The sequence below is a fragment of the Pipistrellus hanaki genome (assembly GCF_964339955.1).
Source record: "Pipistrellus hanaki genome assembly, chromosome: 18".
Taxonomy (NCBI): Eukaryota; Metazoa; Chordata; class Mammalia; order Chiroptera; family Vespertilionidae; genus Pipistrellus; species Pipistrellus hanaki.
This window is the reverse complement of record NC_140520.1, coordinates 25,159,053-25,179,017: the sequence shown is the minus strand read 5'-3', so window position 1 is coordinate 25,179,017 and position 19,965 is coordinate 25,159,053. Positions and strand designations below refer to the sequence as shown.

The window sequence follows — 19,965 nt, the reverse complement described above, 5'->3', positions numbered from 1 at the left end:
CTCATTCCCATCCAGCCAATCATTAAACCAGACCTGATCTCCCCACCCCACCCCCAAAAAAAGTCTGAGACAGAATATTCCATGGAGTACACATACACACCCACAGCCATGCACAGATAAACGCACACACAGGTGTGTACATTGAAAGGGGGGTGGTGATGAGGTGCAAGAGAAATCATGGTAATGTAACAGGGTTGAGCCTTCGTGGATACCCAGAACTCTAAATAAAGAGGCAAGCCACTTCGAATACAAAAAAACACACACCCTAATTCACAGCCTAAGATTTGTGCTGTTGTTGCAACACTTCCTTTTCCATAGGACACAGCGTATTTCAGGGTGACTCGTTATGCATTTACCCAATAAAAAAAAAATTATAGAAAACTACTCAACATACGGAGTTTCCAATGCAAGGTAGGATTCGAGGAGACAGGTACGGTAACCTGCCAGACCCAGTGTTTACCTACTCACAGCCACACAACCTAATTTCACAAGAGCTGAGTTCAACTGTCAAGTACAAAGCAAAGTCCATTCATGAGCTCCCCATCCATACATACACCGTTCTGTGAAGCTATGCCCAAAGTAACCTTCCCCATGCCCACGCCAGCCCTCGTTCCTACGCCAGCTGTCTCTGTGCTCTGGGGTCTTCGGTAGAGGAGGAAAACCCGTCTCCAAGTTCCTACCCAGCTCTCTTCAAGTTTGCAATGCAGCGCTGGTGTACACAGTGCCACACGGGAAATGAAATCAGAACCTCACAGCTCACTTAAATGAACACGTGCACCAACCAACTTCCTGTGTGTTAGCCAAGGGACCACGCATCCCCTCGGGCCCAGCTGGGACCACAGCGGCCTGTTCACAGCGGACTGGCCAACTTAAACTCCAGCTGAATCCTGGAAGCTGGGCCTCCCTGCTAACCATCGCCACGCGGTTGGGGAGAATGCGTGGATGACTCTGAATAGAAACCAGCTCCTCCGTGATCAAAAGGACCCACTGTGTTTCCCCGAGTAAATGCAGGGATGCGGAGAATGCTTGATTGGTTTATCTCGGAGGCACCCAACCTAAGCCAGGCCCACCTCCTCCTCACCATACCTCCTGGGGAGCTGTCCATCCCTTTTTATTCCTCTCGTTTTCTTGGAAAAACAGCTCAAGTGCGCTGAGTTCTGCAATGAGTTCGTTAAAAAGGATGAGGAAAGAGGACAGGAGAACCAGCGCCCAGGTAGTTACTAAAAATGCACCACTACGACACAACTTAATTTTTGCTATTTTCATCATGGCTGGAGTTTATAAAGATATGGGATCTTACCATGCATTTCCTATCGTCCAAGAAAAGCTAACTTGCTATAAGGATATCATTAAATCAGTTACTAAAAAATGCACCACGCTAAGAAACAACATAGAGAGCCACATTAAATTGTCATTTTCATGAGTAGTTTCCTGGTTTGCTTGGCTTGGAGCTTTGCATTTGAACAGAGGAAGCAAACGTATATGCAGGCACTCAAAAATGTTAGCTTCTTCAGTGACGATTTTGGTGTCAAAGGAAGGTCTCTCTTTTGGTATCATGAAAAGACTCTAGTGAGTCATGGTCTTTCAAAAAGCCTAGAGCACCGTTTTGTGTGTTTTTTTAAATACTGATGTTTCATTGATTTTTATAAAGAGAAGAAGAAAAAGGAGAGAGGGAGAGAGAGAAACATCGATGTGAAACAAAAACATCAATCATTTGCCTCGATGTGTGTCCTCCCACTAAGGACCCGGATATGTGCCCTGACAAGGGATGGAACCGGGGATCTTTCGGTGCAGGGCATGACATTCAACCAACTGAGCCACGCCAGCCAGGGCCACTCTGGGGCATTTTCTTATTCGTTTGTTCATTTATTTGTAGAGATGGCTGTTATCCTCCTCCCCAGCCACACTGGCTATCAATAGGAAGGGATTTCTTGAAGGTTGGCGTGTGTGTTTTTTCTAATTTTTCGACCAGTGGCACAGCTTTAATGCTATTTGCAGGGGTTACAGACACGGTCATGGCAATTACTAGGGATTAAGTCCATGATCTTATCTCAAGCATTCTGAAGAGTTAATCATCCAGAAGCAAAAGTTTAGCATTTCTTGCACAAAGTTGTAACAGGCTGCCTGCAGTATTTCAGTTGTAAAGTTAGAAATAGAGAGTTGGTGTGCCTCCACATAAAAGACACAGGAATTAGGAAAAGCACTACAACTTCCACTGAGGCCAGGGAAATACTTTTAAAGACGTACAGGCACTCTGAAACCGCACTTCATGCAATCACATTTGGAAAGTAAGCCTCTGTTCATCAGGCGGATAATTGCACAAAACAACTTGTGTGCAATCAACCTCTCCCCTGGGTATGTCTGAGATTTCTAGAGCTGACACATCTATAATTTACCACTGCACCCCCTTCATTTTCCTAGCCAATCGCTTCCTAACAGCACAGGAAAAGACACTGCAGAGTAACATAGACACAAGAAGCAAATCTCATTACCACGAAAAAAATCACTCCGAATATGCAAAAAGATGGAGCCTTATAAGTCGAGACTGGGGGGAATTATTTCACCTACGGTTTCCGTGTCTAGAAAACAGACCCTGGTGTCAATGTACCTCGAAGATCTGACATTAAGCTAAAAAGATTATTTTTCCTTAATATTTTTAATAAATAAGACAAAAAAAAGCAACACAAACTGAAAGACTGGGAATCTCCCCATCAGACTACTTTTCTTTTTTTCTTTTTTTTTTTTTCTTTTTCTTTTTTTAAAATATTTTTTTATTGATTTTTTACAGAGGGGAAGAGAGAGGAATAGAGAGTTAGAAACATCGATGAGAGAGAATCATTGATCAGTTGCCTCTTGCACACCCCCTACCAGGGATTTGCCCGCAACCAAGGTGCATGCCCTTGACTGGAATCGAACCCGGGACCTTTCAGTCCCCAGACCGACGCTCTATCCACTGAGCCAAACCGGCTTCTGCCAGACTACTTTTCAATTGATACTTTATCAGTGTTGATTATTTTAGTCCACTGCACATACAACAGTGCATGGATGTGGGTAAGCAGGCTATACAGCGCAGCAAATGCCACTGTTATCTGACAGGGTCTGCAAATTAGGTGTTCCCCTGAATCAAGCAAATGCTCCCATCATCACACTTCAGCGGCCAATTCTGAAAACATTAGCATAAAAGCAAACCACGGAAATACCCTTAAAGTTAGTTAGCTTTCCTTTGATGATACGAAATGCATGCTAAGATTCCATATCTTTATTAACTCCTAACCGATAAAACTTACAAGGGCGTTTCCCACAGCATGTACCACGGCCCCTCTTCTGCCACGACGCATCCCTGGGAAGTAGGATGGTGGGGTCGTCTGCCTGAGTGTGAGCCAGCCCAGCGAGGGCGGGCAGGGCACCCTGAACTGTGGTCCCGCGTCCGTAAACCGGGGACAGCAGGAGAGCCACCTCCCAGGCTTGTTCTGAGAATTAAATGAGGTGACACGCGGAAGGGGCTCAGCACAACAGGTAGCATGTTAAAAGCTGGCGGTTGTTTTCATATTTTGGTGACACGTTTTGGAAACGATCTCCTACAGGATCTGGCCAAAATTCCCTACCCAGATACATCTGACCCTTCAAAAGCTACTAACTCCCGCCAGCCCTTCCACACTCCTGTGCTCCCCGCCATGACCCCTCCACGCGCACTCACACAGACGGATCGCTGCAACCTGAACTCTGCCCTTCCCTGACAATTCCATGGGCTTTCCTGTTTCTGGACCTCGGTACGGACTGTCCCCTGCGCTTTGCTGCTTGTTTGTCCTGTTCTCTAAACGCTGGGGTTTCTGGGGGCAGGGGCCCTATGCTACTCAGCTTTCAGCTTCCCAGGGCGGGACTGTATGTGCTGACCTGGGAACCGGGCCGGGGCCATCTGGGAGCCATTGGACAGGGCAGCACATCCGGGCATGCAGAACCAGTCTTGACCCTCAAAAAGCTTCCAGCGAGGACACACGTCATTACACATTTGTCAAAATACAACCACAAGAGGGAACCCTAATGGGCCCAGTTGGTTAGAGCATCATCCCAATACACCAAGGTTGCAGGTTCGATCCCCGGTTAGGGCACATACAAGCATCAACCAATGAATGCATCGATACGTAGAACCAAAAAAATCAGTGTCTGTCTCTCTCTCTCTCTCTCTCTCTCTCTCTCTCTTCCTCCCTCCCCTAATGTAAACTGTGGACTTTGAGGGACAAGGCTGTGTTAACATGGACTCACCAATTGTAACAAATGCTTCCTGTGACTCGGGATGTTGATGGCGGAGGAGAATAGGAGGGCAGGTGGGGGCAAGTGGTACATGGAACTCTGCTTTCCACCCAATTTTGTTATAAACCTAAAACTGCTTTAAAAAAAAAATTAAATGGTGAAACACAAATTATAATTCATGCAGATCTAAACTCAAATCAAAATGAATTTTCCTTTCCCGATATAATGCTATTATCAAGTTTAGGACACGGCTAAACCACAGGGCACTTCTCATGGCAAAAGGAAACATCCGCCAGTATCGGGTTCCCAGGCCTCACCGAGACCAAACGTGTTGTTCTGTTTTAGAGGGACGTCCACTTTCTCCTCTGACGCGCCAAAGGCTCTCTTTGGAAACGGACCCCAATCCAAAGTCAAGTGAGTGGAACAGACCCTGGTCACCCCTCCGACTCAGGCTTCAGAGTGGAGCGTGCATTCCTCCTCCCGATGCGGATGCACCGAAGGAGAACACAGTCCCGGGCTGCTCTAGCGCACCCTTGAGCTCAGAGGTAGCGACCGGACTGTTCTACAAAAGGCCATACATACCTCAGACGCCATCTGTCACAGGCCATCAGGAAAGAAAGTGATGTGGTCTAATGCGGATGCGTCAAAATAAAGCCGGCGTGGAGCGCGCACCACACCTGAGCATTAAGAGATCAGTCACCCTGCCACCCACACCTGACAGCAGCATGTGACTTCCCCGCTTCAGCCTTTGTGACAGCACCGCGGCGGGGTAATCCGGGCTTGACCTTTGCCCTCTTGCTGCCAGAAACAATGGTTTACGGAGAGTAATGACTAACCCTACGCGTCTCCAGACACGCCTCACCTTGCACCTCACACCGTAGCTCTGCCTGGTGATTGGCAGGGGTGGCTTCTCAGACCCCAGGAATGTGCTGCTGTTTCACATCCCTGGATCTGCAAACACCCAGGCCCCCACGCCCAGGGGGACCTCGCCTTCTCTTCCACCTGCTGCTCTCCTCTGCGTCTTTCTGGTCCCCGAGCAAAGAGGGAAGGCTCCTTCTTTCCCTGAGGCTTCCTCTCGCTGCCAGGGCTTCGGGGTTCGGTGGGGCAGGAGGGCATGGATGAGGGCAGGAGGGCACCCATCTCAGCGTGGGTCCATTCTCAGCTGTTCGTCTAAATGTGGGGCTCCCCTGCTGAAACCGGTTTGGCTCAGTGGATAGAGCGTCAGCCTGCGAACTGAAAGGTCCCAGGTTCGATTCCGGTCAAGGGCATGTACCTTGGTTGCGGGCATGTAGGGGGTGTGGTCGATGACTCTCTCTCATCGATGTTTCTAACTCTCTATCCCTCTCTCTTCCTCTCTATAAAAAATCAATAAAAATATATATATATTTAAATGTGGGGCTCCCCTACTAGTCTGTGCACATCTTTTTTTTAAATATTTTTTTTATTGATTTCAGACAAGAAGGGAGAGGAAGAGAGAGACAGAAACATCAATGATGAGAATCACTGATTGGCTGCCTCCTGCACACCCGTATTGGGAATGGAGCCCAAAACCCGGGCATGTGCCCTGTCCAGAAATCAAACCGTGACCGCCTGGTTCATAGGTCAGTGCTCAACCACTGAGCCACACCAGCTGGGCCGTCTGTGCACATCTGAACAGCAATGTCTGATGCACTGCAGTTGCTCAAGATTTTCCTCATTGAAAAAGACTCTCCAATTGGAACCACCACATGTTGCTATATTATTAGAGACAGCACGACACATTTCCCATACTGTATCTCTTTTAATATGGACAATAGCCCTAAATAAAGGGAGGGTCATTATTCCAGAAGTGAAGTCACTTTTCCAAGGTTTTCTAACTAAAAAGCAACAGACCTGTAAGTTGAACTCAAGTCCCAGACTCCGAAGGCTGCACCTGTAACTCCTGAGCCACATGCTCTGTGCCTCCCAATGCGTGTGAAGAATACTTACTCCAATGTGACTTACTGGGAATACTCAAAAGTAAAATCACTGCATACATTTTTAAATGACCTCTGTAACTAAATGTCTGCCAAGAATTTACACCAGCTTCCTGCCCAACTGATCTATAGTATCAAGGTTCTTCCTTTATATTCATGCACATACCTACGTTTAAATATATATATTTCCAACCCTAGCCGGTTTGGCTTAGTGGATAGAGTGTCGGCCTGCAGACTGAAGAGTCCCAGGTTCGGTTGCAGTCAGGGGTCCACATCTAGATTGCAAGCTCAATCCCCAGTAGGAGGTCATGCAGAAGGCAGCCGATCAATGATTCCTTCTCACCATTGATGTTTCCATCTCTCTCTCTCCCTTCCTCTCTAAAATCAATAAAAATGTTTAAAAATAAATAAAATAAATCTACCTAAATGGGTTACTAATGAGCAAAAAAAGAAAAAGAGAGAGAGAGAGAGAGAGAGAGAGAGGGAGAAAGAGAGAGAGAGAGCCAGCCAACCATTGACCAACAAGTTCAGAGCACGTTTATTCTAGTGTGTCAGCTACAGAGCTAGGCATGTCTGCTGAGCAGGAAGGGCTCCTACACAGTAGAATAAATTCCGAAGGAAGACCTGACCTCCGAGGCCAGAGAATCACCATGAAGGCCAGCAGGAGGCAGAAGTGCTCCGGCAGAACAGCCCCTGGGGCAGAAGAGTTGCCTGTGGAAGACGCCAAGGGGAGAAGAGGACCTTCAGTGACCCCACATCCTAGATGCGCATGGAGAGAAGGTGGGTCGTGAGGGGCGGGGGTCAGACACCATCCATCGATCACTTCCAACAGGCACCGCCCCTCTTCCCCATCACCCTGAGGCCTTGGGCAACGGTGTCCCAGGGCCTCGGAGAAAGGCTTGACTCTCAGGAGCTGTAGTCATTTCAGCTCTGGCAACCTCTCAACCATCCCCTCACCCACTAGCCGGTGTGACCCGTGGTTCTCAAGACAAATGCTGTGGGCCCTCCTCACCGCATCTCCTCTCCGGAGTGTCTGAGAGACTGGAACCTGCAGGGCCTGCTTGTTCGGAAGGACACGCTGCCCTCAGTAAGAGGCTCTCCTAAAGAGCCACGCCATCTATAACTGGCTATAGAGTCACCCCAGGGTTTGCTTAAGGCCCAAAGAAGTCTCACAGATGGTACAAAGGGAAACGAGGGTCGGGAGGAATCTTAATGGGAACCAAAGTCCATGTGCCAGGCTCCCACCAAAAAACTCTCTGCTCACACTCACTCTGAACTGCTTATTCCCTCTTCCTTCCCTTCGGAGAGGAAAACAGAGAAACAAAAGAGCAAAAAAGGAAAGCAGCTGCATCCCTCCCTCCGCGGGCGTGGTCGCCTGGACACGCAGCCGGAATGCCACCCCAGCTACCCACCACTCCACCCTTCAGCAGACTGAAAATGAGGTTGGCGAGGAGAGCCTCTCATGGCCAGCTCCCCCGAACCCCGGCCCATCAGTGGGACCAAGAGGGAGGCCGTCACCCCCGGGAGGCTCCAAGAGTGTTCTTGCTTCTCTCCCCGGAAGGCTGTCAGATCAAGGCCCTGCTGATATAGCGTGTTTCATCTTCTAAGCTGGTGTTTCCCAAAGTGTGGTACGTGGCGTACCCCCAGGGGTACGGGAAGAGTTTGGTGGGGGTACGCGTTGCACTGGAGTTTGGTGGGGATATGCACTGCACCGTGCTTAGCTGCACCTAATTCTATGTTCTCATGAGTACGAGGGGTATTCAGCGTTACGAAAATTATAATAGAAGGCAGACACATATGTCCAAAGTGGAAAGGCAAGGCAGGTGCCCAGACAGAGGGGTGGTCCCTTGGGTGAGTTCTCGCTCGCGAACCCGCCACACACACACGCACACACACACACACACACACACACACACACACACACCTTACCTCCCGCAGCTCCAGCCTCTGGGCCACAGCCTCCAGGCACTCCTGCCCCGTGCTCTCCACGGACAGCGTGCACTCGATGACATTGCTGTCCAGCAGGCGGATCCGGGTGACGAAGCAGTTCTTGCTCAAGACGTTGTAGCGCCGCGTCCGGCGGAGCTTCAGGCCGAAAGGCATGGTGGCTCTGGCCCTCGGAGGCCGCCCTCCTCGCCCGGCACCCTCGCCCCTGGGATGGCCTTAGCAGTCCGGGGACCCGGCGATGGCGCTACCAGCCGTGCTCCTCCAGACCCGGGAGAAGGTGTCCATGCCCGGGGTGGCACGCCGAGGGGTCGCTGCAAAGAGAAAAGCAGCAAGGTCACTGGGGAGGGCACGCTGTGGGGGACGGGGCACGTTTTTCACTGCACAGACACCCTCTTCCCCCAGATAAACATCCAGGTTCCAGAACCTGCGAGACACCGGGGAGAGCCCGTGCACCATATCTTATCTCGCAAGGGAGACAGGATAAACTCCTGTGAGAGCCAAAGGAACGGAGATTCGGAGAGATTAAAGGAACTCATCCAAGCACTGGCCGGTGGCTCCGCTGGTTGGAGCTTCATTCCGTGCACCAAAAAGGTTTCAGGTTCCATCCCCAGTCAGGGCACATACCCTAGGATGTGGCTTCCATCACTGCCCAGAGCGCATACTGGAGGCAACCAAGTTGTTTCTCTCTCCCTCCCTCCCTCACTCTCTAAAATCAATAAGTATACCCCCAGGTAAGAATTAAATAATTAACTGATTAAATAAAGGAACTCATACATGGCAAAGAATTCACACCCAATGTCTATGCTACATCAACTCACATGCTTTTTTCACCGTACCATCCTGTCTGCTCAAGAGAGCAATCGGAGTGGATCAACACTGTTTCTTTAACTTCTAAATATATATATGATCTCATTTCAACCCCCTGAACAACCCTGTGGTGTGGATGTTAGCACCTGTTTTGCAGAGAGAAAAAGCAAGGTTTTTGTTGATTTAAAAGATTTGCTGATGAAATTAAAAATCTCAGCACTGCCTCTCTACTTTCAGTAACATGATTTGCTTTGGTTTTATTTTAACATTTTATCACTTATCTTCTTGTATATTTACTGAGAAAGGATAACAGAATATGGAGGAAATACACAATTGATACAGTCAGCAACTTTCTACTTTTAAAAAACATGTTTAATATATGAATTCTTTAATGTGCTTAAAATTTTTTCATGTCCTTTTTTACCAAATATTTAGACAGTCAGATCTGGGGAACCACCCTAGCATCATTTGGTTCTTTTACAAAATGCTTGATGCAAAAGCCCTATGACCAAATTAGTTAACTTACTAAAAACGAGATTTCCTGATACGCTGGTGGTCCACCATATGCCAGTGATGACATCATTGCCATGGAGAACCCAACAATAAAACCACCACCACCAAGCGGCTTCCCCATCCCATGCTGAGCCTGCAACGCTCTCACAGGGAGGCTAGGATCCTCCAAAGAGACAGGGATGGCCAGACAGCCCCTCTGTCCAACCTTCGGCTCTCCATCCAGCTTGCAGGACCGTCTCCCGTTCCCATGATCCTCCTCTGGTAGCCTGATTCCCTGTGTGGGGCAGTTGAGCCAGGCTTCAAACCCTTCATCCACAGAATTACCTCTGAGCCCCCTGACACATGAATGGACAAGGATGAATAACTACCTGCAGGAATTCTGGAACTAATCAATAAAACAGGCCCGTTGGTGTGGCTCAGTGTTTGAGCATCAAGCCACGAACCAGGAGGTCCCATGCCCAGGTTGTGGGCTCGATCCCCAGTAGGGGGCGTGCAGGAGGCAGCCAACCGATGATTCTCTCTCTGTCATCATTGATGTTTTTATCTCTCCTTCTCCCTACCTCTCTAAAATCAGTAAAAACATAGGGGGGAAAAAAATAAACAACTAAATAAATGAAATGGCTTCAACATGTAGCAACCACTCCGTGTCAGTGCCCCAGGCCTCACGGAGATTGTCAGGGCATAAACCTACAATACAGCAACGCACACTCCCCACACTCCCCCGGCCAGTCTTTGCTGTCTGCCCTCGGCACATTCCTCAGCATGACAGGGATATGTTTTATGGTGGCTTAAGATATACACGCGAGGAGAGCCTGTGACTCGGTGAAACAGATTCACATTTCTAATCACTTTATGTTGGCAGAGAAGCATGTTTACTTCCAAGGTAGGCCAGCCTGGTGATCTCCTGATAACTACAGAAAGGAGGATGGAGGGACCCGCCCATAAAAGACCAAAAAAAATAAAATAAAAAGTAAAATGAGAGCCAGAATTCAAATGCAGAGCCCTGAAGAGTTTACTAGGCACGCGCTCCCCACAACGTGTTGAAACACGGGGCCCAGAACACCAAGAGTCAGTTCCTATGTGAGCTGAGGAGCCTCGCACGGAGGAAAATATTTGCTCTGTGGGCACACGCCATGGAGCTAATCCCGGGCCAGGCCCTTTACAATGGGGTGTGTCTCGTCTTGAGGAAGGAATGCGGCCGGCTCGGTGCACATGGATCCCAGCCGCTGTTAACAACAGCCCTCGCTACCGAGGCGGTGGGATTCCGTCCAAAACGCACAGGGAGTGGGGCAAAATGTAAGCTGCACAACAACAGGATTGTTTGTTTTTTATTATAAAAACGGTGATCCTCTGTACATGGAAGATCATAGACTTTATAATGCATAAACAAAAAAAACCTCACAGACCTGGGAAAGAAGGTAGGTTCACCAAAGCGATGAACTGTTATCTCAGGACGACACAGCGGTGATATTAAACAGAACTCCCGCTTTATTGTTTGTAGATTTCTAAACTGTTCTAACATTTTATAGCTGCCTTATCGTACGGTTGCAAATAAAGAGTAAAGTGCATTAGATACTGAAAAAGTGGCACATCTGGAACGACATCGAACAACCTGCCAAGATATCTCCTATACAATACCTGACTATTTTAAGTTTTTTCACATCTTCAATTTGCAAGAAACCTCCCTGGTAAGGTAGCAACAAAAAGGTTATAAGAAAACTGGTCCAGCCCTAACCGGTTTGGCTCAGTGGTAAGAGCGTCGGCCTGTGGACTGAAAGGTCCCAGGTTCCATTCCGGTCAAGGGCATGTACCTTGGCTGCAGGCACATCCCTGGTAGGGGTGTGCAGGAGGCAGCTGGTTGATGTTTCCCTCTCATCCATGTTTCTAATTCTCTATCCCCCTCTATTCCTCTCTGTAAAAATAAATAAATAAATAAATAAATAAATAAATAAATAAATAAATAAAATACCTATATTTATTAAAAAAAAGAAAGAAAGAAAAAAACTGGTCCAGTCCTTCTAAAGGTCAGTGAGATTTAGAGGATGGCTGGGCACACAGTGCAGCATACGGATCTTGTAACATAGAAACCCACACTGGAAACCTGTGTCATCATATTAACCAATGTCACCTCAATACATTTAATTTAAAAAGGGGGGGGGGGGGAGAGAGAGATTTAGGAGTTAGGCATTGCCGATAGATATACTGAGGGGTGTAATGGCAGGATGCCTGTGGCTAAAAGACAATACACGCACATGAGGACATACAAAGTTCAGAGTTGAAACACATATGATAAAACATGAACAGCTGTCATATCTAGGTGGTCAGTGTCCAGGCATTCATGGCGCTCTTCCTTTAGCTTTCCTGTGTATCTAAACGTTTTCACAACCAAAAGGTTAAAAAAGCAAGGCAACCCTCCACGCAGGCACTAAGCAGATCCCAGCCACACCTACGCCTTGCGGCTCCCTTTCAGCGGCCCTGCCTCCTCCATGGACTCCTCTGATCCTTCCTTCCCTCAGATCACCTTGGCTCAACTCCCACGGTCATGTTCATGCTTACTGGGCAGAGCAAAAACCGATGTATGTCGGAAGTAGCCACACTTTTTGACTCTGCACTCCTTCAAAACTGGAAGCCCGTTCCCTCCACCTGTAAGACCCACCCTATTGACCTCCATTAAAAGCTCACGGCATGCACAGCCAGAACCGTGTGCTCACGGAGCTGGGCTTCTGGAAAGAACTTCCAGGCTCTCATTGACGACATTCCTTACCCTCAGGAAGGGGTACCCCCAAAGTGTCCCAGGTAAACGATCTGTGTGACACTAACCTGTAACGAGGGGGTCAGAGATGACCGCCCAGTCCCTTTCAGTCTCAGCATTGTAAGGGTCTATGAATGACCTCGCGTATTTAAGCTCCTGTCACTCACCCCCCTCTGAACTCTCCTGAGGAGACGATAGCTCTACCTTAAGCACAAGCCAGCTCCCTGCTGTATTTTAAGCCCAATTCCTCTGCTTCGTCCTTGAAAGACAGAGAGACCAGGATTCTGATATCCCACCGTACCACAGAATCGCCATGAAGTCTACCAGCAAGTCCTATGTTACACAGCCTGGCTCCTGGTGCCTTTCTCACTGTCCCCATGTGGTTCTCAGGGACTGATCATGCTTCCCACAGGAACATTGTAAACCTAGAACTAGCCGGCCCAAGCAGCTCAGTTGGTTGAGCATTGTCCACCTGTGCACCGAAGTGTTGCCGGTTCAATTCCTGGTCAGGACACACACCTAGGTTGTGGATTGGATACCTTGTAGGGGCATGTACAGAACGCCTCCTCTCTCTCTCTCTCTCTCTCTTCTTTCTCTAAGTATATCCTTGGGAAGTTCTTCACAAAAAACAATGAACCCACCGACCTGATCATTATAACATGGTGTTATAATGTGCCCAGACTGCCGAAAGCAATTAGTTGGGGCATTTGCTCCGTAAGCACCACGCTGGTAAAGGCCTTTTCTGTACATGCTACAGTGGGAGACACATTCAGAAAAGACTAGTCACTTCTAACGCCTACTGCTAACCAATCAGCTTCCGGAAAGCTCTCATGTGGAAGCTTCACCGGGAACTCCCAGCTGTGGATTTCCAGCACCTTCTACAGTACTCTCATTTCTTTCCCTAAACATATCACCCAAAAAACAAACAAACAAACAAACAAACAAAACCGCTACGTTAACAACACAACGCAAAGACTGCTTTCTTATAATGCAGAAAAAAAGCCACTCGGCTGACCTAATAAACCTCTGAATACGATGGGTGAGAAGTGGAGGGATCTTTTATATTGTCAACCAAATGCAGTCTAGTCCTCTTGACTGCATTATCTGTGATGTCTTCAGGGGAATGAAAGAGACACTAAAATCCAAATCTCAAACGTAGTCATCACACGTTCTCTTTATTTCCCATGCTACGTTACGGATACCTGCCCTTTTTCCCCCCTCAAGTTCGAAAAATCACCGATAGAAGCTAAGTGCGGTTGAGCTGAGTTCTATATTTACCAACAGACTCTGGAATTTTTCCAGCATTCCGTATTTTTACAACTCCCAAGCACACCTCACAGAGCTATGCAACCCTCGTCTAGGTGTGAGAGAGGAAAGACTGATGCAACCCGTCCATCCTGTGTATAAATCCCGGCACAGCTCAGCTGGGTTTTGAAAAAAATACTGTGTCATTTTCCCGAAGGAGAATTTTAAAGACGGGTGGAGTGGGTTGGGGTGGGGTCGGGTGGAGTGGATTGGGAAAGAAAAGCTTAGGGGAAAATGTCTTCTCTGATTTCCCCCTTAAAGAAGAGCAGAACAGAAGTCAGTTTTGTGTGGTGGAAATTAGACTATTCGCTTCTTCTATACATTTTATTGTGGAATACCCAAATGAAATCCACACGTCCAATTCTTTTTGGCCAAGTAAGAGTGTTGTGCAAGGTGTAAAATGCAAGGCCCTCCCTTTTAACAACAAAAGCAGAATGGTCACATTGTTTAATTCCTTCATTTCTCGCCTCCTCACTTTCAAAAGGCAGTGGTGAGATGGAGAGGAATTTGTCCAGAAACGCATTTCCCAACGTTCCTGTGTGCTACCCACGCACATGGCCTGTGGAGACCTCCTTCAGCTAGCTTTGGAGTGAGAGGGCAGAGTCCTGCTAACCCGCACCGCGCCCATCAGGCCCACCTGCATGCACGGTGGCTACACAACAGCCTCATCCACGCAGAGGATCGCTGGGACCGGGGACCAGCACCCACACCTCTGCTGAGCAGCCAGTCCACCACCACAAAGCTCTTCATGCCTACAACACACACTGTGCTCAGAAACAACAGCACCCGTACGATCGGTGCACTGGGAGCGCCTGTAAGCTCTGGACGTTGCTCCGTAGCCCTTCGCAGATTTCAAGGAGACAAGGAAAAAGCATGTTTTCAGGATAAAAAAAGGCAAGGAGGCAGGTGACAAGTAAACTACATGAGTGGCCAGATTATTATGATCTCTGAATGCATAATAATCTGGCCACTCAGTGTGTGTGTGTGTGTGTGTGTGTGTGTGTGTGTGTGTATTTTAGACGCCCGGTACATGAATTCATGCATGGGTGGGGTCGGACCAGCCTGGCTAAGGGGAAGGGACATGGGCGGCTGGCCGGCCTGCCTGCTGGTTGAACTCCTGGTGGAGGGGACAATTTGCATATTAGCCTTTTATTATATAGAATATACACTTGAGTGGCCAGATTATTATGTGTTCAGAGATCATAATAATCTGGCAACTCAGTGTATAAAAATAAGCACTCCACAGGAGGGCAGACTCTGTCCAAAAAACTCCCTATAGCAAATGGAAACAAGTAATATCCAGCATATTCTGATTAAAAGGGCAAAAAAAAATATATATATATATTTTTTTTTTTTTTTTAAACAGCCCCCACCCATGGTGGTTAAAAATAACAACAAATTAGTTCTTGCCAGATAAAGCTCCCATTGCCTGGAATCACTTTTACCCGCAAGCAGTGGTCCCCTGGCTTTTATTCCCGCTGTAGCGCTCAGGAGCAAACCAACCCCACAACGCAGCAAAGGCCGAGATCTCCCACTGAGGCGGACTGGGGGCTGCAGAAGCCAGCTCTGAGGGGACAAGTGGTCTGAAGGCTCCCCCAGGTGATTGTCCTAATAATATCATTTCCCACCCCCAGCTTTGAGGATGACCGCCTTGTCTAAGGAGGCAAGATCTTCCCACCAGAAGGATCTTCAAATGCGAACATTTCCATTTCCGACATTCCTGAATCTTCTCTAAGACAATCAAAGGGCACCCTGAATATTTACGAATAAAATAGCAGGTGGTCCGGGACTTTTCTCCACAATAATGGGGGGCCGGGGGAATGTCAGGGGTACGACAGACATCGGGCATGCTGACAACTGTTAAAGGTGGGAGACAGGCTCTCCAAGAGAAATTTACATGTTGATATTTGGCTCTGTTGACCACTGAGTTTGCAGACCACCGAACTGGACCAAACTGACAGCGTAAGCTCTCCATGTGTAAAAGAGGGCGGGGAAAAATGCTTTCTGGAGCTACAAGGACGAGCTGGGTGACATGCAGAGGCCGGTCAGTCAGACACCGACAGGGGCGTCTCCCCCGTCCGGCTGGCATCAGGTAGCGTTATCAGCAGGCCTGCGCCCGGCCTGCTTCCCCAGGGAGCCTTCTCTGCCTCTCCTGCCAGGAATGCCTGTCCCCGAGGGCTCCCTCCTTGGAGACCGCAGGAGCCGCGCCTCCCCAACTGCAGCTCTCTCTGCGATCCGCTTCTACACCCTCAGTGATGCGGGTCCGGGGGTGCCCGAGCTGCTCGCAGCCAGGAACCGGAGCACACGCTCCCCCCGTGTCCGACACCGAGAAGGCGGTAAGGAGCGCCTCCGTGTTCAGAGCGGGTACAAGGAACGGGCCACTGCGGAGCGGTACTTCCCATAGCCCTCCTGCCCTCCGGTCAGTCCCCATGCCCCCATGGTACAGAGGAGGGCAGCCGGGCTGCAGAGGTTAAGAACTAGCCCCCCATCATACAGACAGACATTATCTGACCCCATGTTCTGACTCCAAGAACCGTGCTCACACACTATCCAGAACGGAAGCTGACACTACAACCTGGTGAGAGGAAACTAACCCGACAAGAGCAAGCTCCCACATTCTCTTTGCTCGCCCGCGGTGGACCTCATTCAGATACGGCAGGGATGGCCCCTGAGGCTGGCAACCCGTTTTCAGCCCCGGGATGTCCGATGCAGAGGACCTGGCACCGAACCGGAGCCCTGCCCCTGCCCCAGCACCCCGTCTCCCACCCCCCATGCCTCCTACCTGGACGCCTGCTTTCCGTTCACAGCACCCGTCCGCGCTGCAGAGAGACAATCCCAGCACGTCGCACGCAACCTCTTCACAAACCCATTCCAAGAAGCCCGATCACAAGGGCAGCCCAAGAGGCTTTCCAGCGTGGTCATATGACTCACTCGTCAAAACAGAAGGAACTCTGCGGGCGAACACACCTTTAACGTGTGCTTGGCCCTCCCCCCTGCCAGGCGCGCCCCGAGGGACCACAGGGCCGCAGAGCGGGGCTCTCCGCTCCCCTCCCGGTGAGAGCCCGCTGCTGCCAGTGACCTCCCGGCGGTTTCCACACCTCCATCCCCCGTTTCCTTCCTGCCCTGCCCGGGCCTGAGCTCCCTCCACGGCCCTCCCAGGTCCGGGGCTCTGGGAGGAGAGGACTCATCTGTGTCACTTCCTCTCCCAACGTAAGCAACAGCCAGCATCTCTGCCAAGCCTCGGCCCTGGGCCTGCGGGCCCGGAGCTCAGCTCCCCTGGTTCCCCGGCTCCTTGAGCCCCACCAGCCAGCCTCGCCCAGGTGGGGGGTCACCTCCACACAGGGGCCACTTCCCAGCGGTAGAACCAGGCAGGTTTTTTTGTTTTTTTTCTCTGGGAAAAAAACTAAACAAACCATCACCGTCTACTGAAATCTGCAGGCTCCGAGGCCACCTCACTTTCCGCAGGTACAACGCGGGGGCGATAACAGTGTCCACCACCAGCGTTGTCGGGAAGACCCCGGGAGTTAGGAATACCCACGCGCTGGCACCCTGCACGTGTGTGCTCTCGCTGCCCTTGGAATGATCGGTGCCGCTTCGCCCAGTCCTGCAGGAAATGCAAGGAAACCGAGCGCCTGCTAAAGCAGCACAAGGAATCAAGACTGCTTTCCGCCGAGCCCAGAGTCGGAGGGTTTTTGAAGTTCGGGAGACAAAACAGGAGCGCAAGGCAAGCAAGTACAGGTCCCCCGGCCTGGGCGCCGTGACAGGGCGCCCGGTGGGTGTCAGGTATGTGGCCGCCGCTGCAGTGAGTCAGGGGACAGCCGAGCGGGTTCGAAATGTTACGGGGCAATCGCTCCTCCGGAGCCAAGGCTCTGACTCAGAGGGGAGAAGGAATGAAGACAGGTACGAACTCATGTCAGCTGTAAAGAGTTGCCTAATCCCAACTGGAGTAACCAAATGCTAATGACGGATGGGAGAGCGCAGAGCCTCCAAACAGGGAGAGTCATGGGACATGCAGACACCTCCATGCAGACAGACTACAAACACTCATGTATACACGTACAGCCACGCCAGCTTATGTGTCCTTTCTCCTCTCCATCCCCTGCCTAGCAGACACACACACACACACACACACACACACACACACACTACACATACTACCTAGGTGGAAACGTGGGTAACCTTAGGTTGCACCACTCAGCTCTGAGCGACGTTACGAAGAAATGGCATTGCCTGTCCACCCGACGACAATACATTCACTGTTTTAAAACCCTTGTGTTAGCCTAGGACCGTGGTCGGCCAACTGCGGCTCTTTGGCCCCTTGAGTGTGGCTCTTCCACAAAATACCACGGCCTGGGCGAGTCTATGTTGAAGAAGTGGCGTTAGAAGAAGTTTAAATTTTAAAAATGTGGCTCTCAGAAGAAATTTCAATTGTTGCACTGTTGGTATTTGGCTCTGTGGACTAATGAGTTTGCCGACCACTGGCCTAGGACCACTCCTGTCACCCTCGCTGACCTCAAGCTGAGGATTTGCTCAGCTGCCCCGCCTGGGGCAGAGCAAGCCTGGGCCACCGGAGACAAGACGCTGCGTGTGGGATGGCTCCCAGGCCCAGGGGGGTGCCTGCGGCCCTGCAGGGTATGAGCACAGGAGCAGGGACAGGAGGGCAAAGGTCAAGTGCTTCAGTTCCCACGTTGGACTGAGCTCTTAACAGCTGGAAAACGTAAACATGCACAATGGCTGACAAATCCATCGCTAAGGAGCACAGCCAACTTTAAATCGCTTCATTTCTGCCTTTCCTCAGTGCTCTATATAAATGGAGAATTCGGAATGAGTCTTCCTGCAGGAGTAGCATTATATCAGCTGTCACCGTTTCAGCTATAAAATCATCTCAGTGATCTGCACGCATTACATCATTTAATCCTCACAATCCCAATTTACACAGTACACCTCATGAAAGAGGATCCCTTGATTTATACCTGTTTCAGGATGTTAAGGATTTCAAACTTTTCTGGGGGGGAAAAACATCACCATCTACTGAGCAATAAAAAAATAAATCCCTGGGAAAAGAATGCACATCATCTGTTCTCCCACTGGGCTGTAAGAGGGCAGGAACCAACAGCGTTTTAAAAAGCTTCTGCAACCCCAAACCCCTCCGCACTATAATTAACACGTTCTCTGACTCAGCAATGCCACTTTTGGGAAACTTTCATAGGAAATAAAAGCAACGAATCTTAAGGGTTATGTATAAGGCTCAACAAACACCCTGGATATCCATAACAGAGTTATGTTCAAAAAAATCTTGGCATAAAAAATTATTTAGGGTCTTATGTAGTTATCAGTAACTAGAATAGAATCTATTGGTTCAGAGTGACACCCAGGGTGTACTGGTAAGAGGGAAAAGTTGCAGAATAACATGTAAGGGTTGGGGGGGGGGGGGAGGGGAGAGAGCCAAACCAGTCATCCTTTGTGTGTCTGTGCTTACGGGAGCTTGGAGAAAAACATGGAACACCTCTGACCTCAGAGGGAGGAAGGCAGAAGGAGAAACATCTACTTTGCCCCTATACAATCTTTGGAGTATTCATATTGTATTAGACCCCCTCCCCTCGCCCAGAGATAATACTGTATTAATCTCTGCCTTTTCTCAATACTCTATGTAAGAAAACCTGGAATACATCTTCCTTCAGGAGATGACTACTTTGGGTGAACCAGAGCTGTCTGAAAATTGGGGCCAGCATGGGAGGCAAGATGCAGCCTCTCTTCTTAGCCTCAGCCCCAAAAGGGACGATACTAAGCACTAAAATTTATCTGGTACCTTCTGAAAGACAATTAAATACCGTTGACCCTTGAACTACACCAAGTTTGAACTTCAGGGGGCAACTTATATACAGGCTTTTTTCGCTAAAGACGTACAGTAATGTACTGTTTTCTCTTCCTTATGGTTTTCTTAATAACATTTTCTTTTCTCTGCCTTACGTTACTGTAAGAATACAGTATATGTTACATACAAATGTGTGTTAACCAACTGAATCCAAAGACTTACGCGCATTCTGACTGTGCAGGATTTGGGGGAGGGAGGGGTCTAACCCCTACATTGTTCAAGGATCAGCTGATCCCTTAAGGTGAGGAATAAGAATTAAACAGTCAAAAAATCTGCAGTAGCTCAATGGAGTCCAAATCCTACATAATAAAAGGCTAATAGGCAAATCAACTGAACAGCAGAATGACCAGTCGCTATGACATGCACTGACCACCAGGGGACAGATGTTCAATGCAGGAACTGCCTCCTGGTGGTCAGGGAGCTCCCACAGGGGAAGCACCGCTCAGCCAGAAGCTGGGCTCATGGCTAGTAAGTGCAACAGTGGTGGCAGGAGCCTCTCCTGCCTCCGTGGTAGCGCTATGGATGTCCAACTGACGGCTTAGACTCGCTTCCCAGCAAGC

At 49.3% G+C, this 19,965-nt stretch overlaps 1 protein-coding gene across 2 annotated transcripts in view; it reads right to left on the bottom strand.

Moving 5' to 3' along the window:
• Positions 1-19,965, bottom strand: part of PTPN14 (protein tyrosine phosphatase non-receptor type 14) — a 142,903-nt gene that overhangs the window by 80,751 nt on the left and 42,187 nt on the right. For both annotated transcript variants that reach the window (XM_084865526.1, XM_084865527.1), the window contains one exon: positions 8,136-8,464. In XM_084865526.1, coding sequence (XP_084721652.1) covers positions 8,136-8,309 — 174 coding nt within the window. In that variant the 5' untranslated portion in view covers positions 8,310-8,464. The remainder of the gene's footprint in view (positions 1-8,135; positions 8,465-19,965) is intronic.